At 38.9% G+C, this 7,073-nt stretch overlaps 1 protein-coding gene across 1 annotated transcript in view; it reads left to right on the plus strand.

The window, feature by feature from the left end:
- Positions 1–2,076: 2,076 nt before the first annotated feature.
- LOC107097594 (voltage-dependent calcium channel gamma-4 subunit-like) overlaps positions 2,077–7,073 on the plus strand; it is a 27,574-nt gene continuing 22,577 nt past the window's right edge. The window contains exon 1 of the mRNA XM_015394797.1: positions 2,077–2,882. Within this exon, the coding sequence (XP_015250283.1) occupies positions 2,660–2,882 (223 nt within the window). The 5' untranslated portion in view covers positions 2,077–2,659. The remainder of the gene's footprint in view (positions 2,883–7,073) is intronic.

The raw sequence follows: 7,073 nt of genomic DNA on the forward strand, positions 1-7,073 counted from the left end.
CGAGATCAGGATGGTCTCACGAGGCAACCTATTTAGGGGATGTTGAGCGAAATTTATTTAGGAACAGATTTCGCTCAAAATCCGCCAGCCAGCAGTCTTCTCCATGACTGTGCAGCCTAAGGATCTAGAATAGGAGACCATCTGAGGCTCTGCAAACCTTTCAGGTGTCGTGTGTTGATGAACTGACTGAGTGTGACCATGAGTTTCCACTATTCACATTTTTGCACAATATCCTGATTTCTTGAGGCACAGCATTATAGGCTTTTATTATCTGCAAGCCTTAAAAGTAAAAATGACTTTCTATTTGGCTTTCTGAAGTGAATAGAACATTTCAGATATTATTCATTTTTAATTGTTCCATAGCTTAAGAGACAGATACAGCATTTCAGCTAAACTGTAAGGCTAGACAGGGAGAGCATTTATTAGAGATGCAGCAAAAAACTCATGGTGACTCTTGAGAAGCTGTAGAGATGGCCAGTGTGTTTTCATGGGGCATAGAAAACCATCAAACAAAAATCAGGGCAATGGTTTATCATTTCAAGTATATTCAAATGATATTAAAGTATATCCATCCATCCATTATCCGTCATGCTAATGCCAAGCGGGGTCACAAGGGGTACTGGTGCCTTTCTCCAGCTGTCTACGGGTGAGAATGAAACTATATTCAGATGATAAAATATTTTTAAAGAGAACCTCAGAACCCAAAAACTACTTGTGGCTGTGTGCTAAATTACGGGAAATTTCGACTTAGTATAATTTTTGTTGTTGTTTATTTCTCAATTGAAAGTTTGTATTTTTGGTTTGAACATAGTTAATTTTACTTTACCTAAAATTAAAAATCCCTTTCAGTGGAAAAAAGTTAACACAAATAATTAGCTGCCTGCAAATATTCATCTATTTACAGATAAAATAAAGCTACAATGATAATTCAGGACTGTAACATATATAACTATTTATATAACACGAAAATCTCTAGCTTTAATCAAATAAGAAATAGAACTGATAAGTAAAACTGAACTATTCAGCTGTAATAAAGTTGAGGTTTTTTTTCGGGTGGGTCAAAATACTATTTAGAAGATGAAAAATCTGATCCTATGGCTGAAGCTATCACCTTCATTTTAAAAATCATAATATAACCACAACTGTAAATAAAACAAATGGAATAGGTCAAAGAAAGCTATCATTCACCATGTTTGTTCCAGCACATGGCATCATAAGTATTTTTTTAGCATTATGTCTTCAGTACAGAGGCCAGAACAGGGGACAGGACCAGTTCTACAGGGGCACTGCCCCTTTTTGGCCCCTGTCTAGAATGGCACATGGAAGAAAAACATTGTTTCTAAAATCACATGAATTTGCAAGCCTTACGGTAATACAGAGACAAAACCATGGATGCATGAAGGGATGGATGCTGGGGTATAATTTTTCATTTTTTTTTGTTAGCACAGACAGTTAAATAGATCAGCATGGAAAATAATAAGGATGGAGATACTGAGCAGTCATCATAACCTGTAAAAACTGCAAAAGCCTTGAGGCTGAAAGAGAAGTTTCCCTTTCTAGCAGGACAGCATCCTTAGACAAGCTTCCACAGCAACGGCTTATGGTTTAAAGCAAAGCTTTTTGCATGTGTTAGATTGGCCTAGTCAAAGTCCAGCCCTAAATTCAAGTATTAACCTTTGTCATGACTAGATAACTGATGTGTAGCTTGAGCTAATTTGCAGAGGAAGGGGAAAATTAATTCTAAAAGTCCATACAAATAAGGATAAGGAAAGAACACAGAAGCCATGCATAGTTTCCCTTCCACTCGACATGTATAAATACTTGGGAGGTTTTATGCTCTAATTTGTGAAAATGTATGAAGGCATCTGGAATATCAATGATTTAATATAGGATTGCATGGCCATTGTGCAGCCACATATCTGTTTATACATTTTTGCTGCCAGAATGAACCCAGTGAACCCTCCTATAACACGCTGTCTGAGCATCTAATTGCTTTAAACAGTCTGTTTGGTTGCTGCATGTGCTGTTGTGCACCACATGGATCGTTGTTTCAAAGGATGCTGTTATTTTCCTCCTCATCTGTGACAGGCGTGACTTCGATTTTGGTAATAATTATGGCATGTGAATCCAGCGTGGAGCGTGGAGATGTCTCACATGCCACTGGCTTTGTTTGGGTATTTACATTCCCTCATAAATTCTCCTGCATTTTAATTGGGCAGTCGCTGTGACAGCAGTTTTGAATGCAGATGCGAGTTCTCGTTTCACTCATTTAAACGCACATCTCCTTCATTGGTTAGATTTGATGAGGGTGGGGTCTCACTTAAGAGTCTTTTGACGTCGCGCTCGTTGGGTTTTAATAGGGACGCGGTCTGTGCTGGAGCAGAAAAAAAGTGCTCAGAGAAAATGTTTAAGGGGAAAAAAATGAAATAAAGTGCTGATGAGTTTAGAAATGTTTTGATGGTGATGTTAAGCTTTTCTTCGTGCTTCAAATGGAGCATTTATTCAAGTTGAACGTCAGCCAAACCTTACGAACGGTGGCTCCATCAGTTAAGGGTCTCTTACTTTTCAACACAAGTATGTCAAGAGGACCCGCGCCCTGGCGCGCCCTGGTGCGTCCATGCTGCTGGACCTGGGAGCGCGCGAACTAGTATGAAGCGCTATGGCTTGGTGTGACCGTGGGGTTCAAACGCTGCTGGCCACGGCGGGGGCTTTCGCCGCCTTCAGTCTGATGACCATCGCCGTTGGCACGGACTACTGGTTATATTCACGGGCGTACATCTGTAATGGCACCAACGCCACCACAGACGAAAGCCAGACTCAGATTAAAACTAAAAAAGGGGACCTCACCCACTCTGGACTGTGGAGAATCTGTTGTATTGAAGGTAAGCTTGACAAACTTTAAATTCTCTGCACTTTTTTCCCCAGTCAACGGAATTTATCTATAATGTAATACATATGCTTTATTTTTATTCTTTCTGATGCGCAAAAAGGACGCGCAGCTTTTTACGCACTTCAAAATCCAGTGGCTGAACGGCTTTATACCCTTGAGTATAACTTTTAATGGATATCAATAAGATGTCAAAGCTGCATGGGGCCAATTATTCGACTGAGACTAACTCTGCCAACTGTTACACCGCATTATTTCCCCCCACACACATAATCCTTTCGAAACAATGCCGTGCCAAACCGGAGCGTCTTTAAGCCCATTCACATTCGCTGCCAGGAAATGTGCGCGCTATTAGTCTACTTTCATTCATGTCTTTATTGTATCCAATGGTGCGTTGCTTGGCAACATCCATGAAATTGCTATGGAAACATGCCCAGTGACTTATAAATAGATGACAGAGTTCACGTCATGTCCGTGCAAAAAAGAGCAAAAAATAATAGATATATATTTGAGATAGAACATCTGAAAAAAAAAAGACTTAATTCTCTCACATTTTCGGGGAAATATAAGGGATTGGTGTTCCGGAGGTGCGCTTGCAGTGACGTCTTTCTCCAGAGGCAGACAGACGCTCATTGACCAATCTTCCTTCCGACCACCCCTTGACTTCTTGCTCAATGAGAGAATCGCTGAGGCTCGATGGATTTGTTCACAGACGTCTGTCATGACTCAGTGATTTATTGAAAATATATGAAATAAAGATATATATGGAAAGGGGAGATTTTAACTTTGATATCATTTTACTTAATGTTTTTTTAAAGCATCTATTTTTAAACTAAAAGACTGTCTATGAAATCAGGCAGGTACAACAGAGAAATATGTTCAGGAGGTGGAGTCAGCTCCAGAAAACCATAGACTGGGCTCCATGCAAAGGCGGTGCAGCCATGACAGCAACATTTAAAGAAATCTATTCTACATAAAGAAATTTCTCCCACGCATTTTTCCCTGTGCATTTTGCTGATATGGTGTTTTTTTTTTGTGAGCATGTTTGTGTGTGTTCTGTTACATAACAGCATTTTAGGTCCGGTTGCCCTCCACTGCTTCTAACAGATGTAAATCAAATTATTTTCATCATGTGTGCAGGTAAATGTTTGTATTTATGTGCCCATGGAGATTAAGGCAGAAGTTGTCTTTTGCTGTTGTAATCACCTATAAAACCAGAATGGGAAGCACCCTTGCAAAGCCAAGGTTCAAGGTCATATGGGAACAAAAGTAATAACAGTGAATGGAAAGTGCTGACCCAGGAGGCAGTACAGATCACGGTGTGGAAATAGAAGAGGACTTATTGGTCAGTCCGTTGTTATCCTCCTGACTCACCCATAACCTTCACTCAGTGCAATCACCTGCTCCATGCATCCAGTTGCTGGCCATGTCTCAAAATAATGCAACAAGACAGCAACCATGGTAACCGCTTCGTCACACCTATGCCTAGTCTCTAGGATCACACAGACCTTCTTAATACGGACCCCATTGTCCTGGAAGACTAGTGAATCCACAAGCAATTTGCAGACTTCAGTCATCCATGCAACACAGAGTAACAAAAGTTTAAAGGTGGGGTGACCCTCCCTGTCTGACAGCACAAGAGGGTCTACCCAACCACAGCCACAGCGTCCATCAGGCAAACCCCCACATTCACCCTGGCCAAACATGGGCCAGATGAATTAGAAGACATTAGATGCAAGCCTCCCACACTGCCCACAAGCACAGAAACATATACCCGGCAGCTAGATCTATCACTATTCCTATTACGGATGTGCATTGATGTCTTGAGGGTTGTTCTTTTGTTGTAATGAGGCTGCAATACTCCAGATTCCTTAAACATTCCCAATACATATATGACTTCTGTGCAATTAAAGTTTAGGAGTAGATAAATGATCAGTGAAATGTTTTTTTTTTGTATGTTGGGTTTAGGGCTGAAACCGTTAACCAAATTAATCATGATTAATCGATTATTTAAATAATCATCAACTAATTTATTAACCAATTAATTGTTAACTGGAGGAAAGAGACTCTAAACATGCCTTTAGCTGACAGAGCAACCCTCTTAGAGCAGTAATTACATCAAAATTGTAAAAAAAAAAATGTATAAACATTCTGTATTTAAGATTAAAAAAACTTTTTTGTCTTTCAATATGCTCTATCCAGAACTCCTCAAGTGGAAACGTTTTAGTTTCACCTGGTTTAATTTCATAAAAAAAAAAATCATCTTAAAGGAACCTATCCGATCATTAATCGATTAATTGAAAAAACAATCGCCTGATTAATCGATTTGCATAATATTATGTTTTTTTTTTTTTTTTTTAGATGTGTTTAAAAATCTGGTAATAGTTACAGTTTCACAGCCGGTTGAAAATCTGGTAGTGCTGGAACAATGGCTTTGTTGCCTTTTGTTTTGTTTGCTTTTCTCTTCACATTTTCTCTGCTATTTCCAAGTTTCCCATTTCCTGTGTCATCCAAGCCCACGCAGAAAGAAAGAGACACAGACACATTGTCAAGCGATGAAACTGTGCTGGGCTCGTCCTGTGGAGAAGGTGGAGGGATGCGATGAGCATCCTGGTGCGTTGTGATAAGATAGTTTCACTTCTGTGTCTTTGCCAAAAACTATGAGCTGCTGTGAGGTGGCTCAGTTGTCATGGAGACTCATAAGTGTAGTGGAAAAGACAAGTGATGAAGCCCTCACCACCATCACTACACACCCCCCTTTGGTCATAATGACAAACACACAGTTATTGAGGGTTTCACAGCTACCAGTAAAACATTGGCCTTTTTTACAGATTGCTGTAAGACAACCATGCGTCTCTCTGGATGACAACACATTGTTAGAAGACATACAGCATCTGTTCAGCACCCTAAAGCCTTTATTCTTTTCCAATAAACAAATAATGACTATTCACAGGAAACCACGCTCTCATAACTCACCTCTTTTTGAAATGAGATCTAAAAAACAAGGCCAGTGCCACTTTCATTTGCAGTTCATAACATTAATATTGCAAGGTCAGAACCCGCAATCATTACCAAGTGTGAGAATACGAATGAACCCATTTGACCATCTAATTAGCTGCATCATATTTAAGGCAAATGTCTCAGCTGGTGATGCATTGGTGTGAGCCGGGAGGCAGCTGTTTTTCTTTGGGGGCTTTCGGTGGATGTGTGTGTTTTCAAGTGGAGGCGTTAGATTATATTAAATGGTGATGGGGGCGAATGGAGGCTGGAGGTCACTTTGCTGTTTCACCACGCTCAACCAATCTGTAATTAAAATGTAGCAACCCAGAAGCCATGCGGAGGCTCTAATTAGCCATTGGGTCTTAACTTCCACCTGTTCTTTTCTCATCATTGCAGAGGTTCAAATTCTCCTTTCTAATTATCACTTACTGTATCACTGTTTTCTTTTGCAACTTAAACCAGAAGAAAAATAACCCAAACCATTAATGCTTTGCGAAATCTTTTTTTTTTCATTGAAGTGTAAGCAAAATTCTAATAGCCCTTCTGCTGTGTAAACTAATTAATAAGCTTGATTTATAGTTTGACTTATGTAGTTGATGCAGTTTGACTTAGGTAGCTTGTGTTTTAATGACTTAACATAAAAATATGTATAGTTAAGTACAATTTAGGAAAGGAAAGCTCTCCTATGTTGCAATACTTAATGGATTAAAATAGGATAAATTCTATTTTTTGGTCCATAATACTTATTCTCAAGCGTTAATCTTTAAAATGTATTTTAAATTATTTTAGTGTTACAGAATTTTCAAATCCTGCAAACTGAGTTTTTGTATTGTTTTAGTTAAAAACCAAACATTCTCCTTAACTTAATGACAAAATTCAGGTTATATTTTTCCTGTTTTTGAGAAACCAAAGATATTTACATTTTCTAAATGACGACAGGAGGAAAAAACTTTTTCTTGTTAATATTGAGTTCACTTCCTTACATATTTTTTACTATTTGATATATTTAATCAAACTGGATGTTTTGCTTCCAGTAGTTTGCAGGTTTTCTGGTGTAACTGTTTTGCAAGTAAATTTTCCTACATAAGTACATTTTTAGCTCGAAGGGTTTTGTGTAATGGTGGATTGGAGATCAGGGGCCTGTTTCAGAAAGGGAGGTAAGTTAAACCTGAGAAAGCAGAGTAAG

This window comes from Cyprinodon variegatus, unplaced genomic scaffold, assembly GCF_000732505.1.
Source record: "Cyprinodon variegatus isolate N-32 unplaced genomic scaffold, C_variegatus-1.0 Scaffold709, whole genome shotgun sequence".
Lineage (NCBI taxonomy): Eukaryota > Metazoa > Chordata > Actinopteri > Cyprinodontiformes > Cyprinodontidae > Cyprinodon > Cyprinodon variegatus.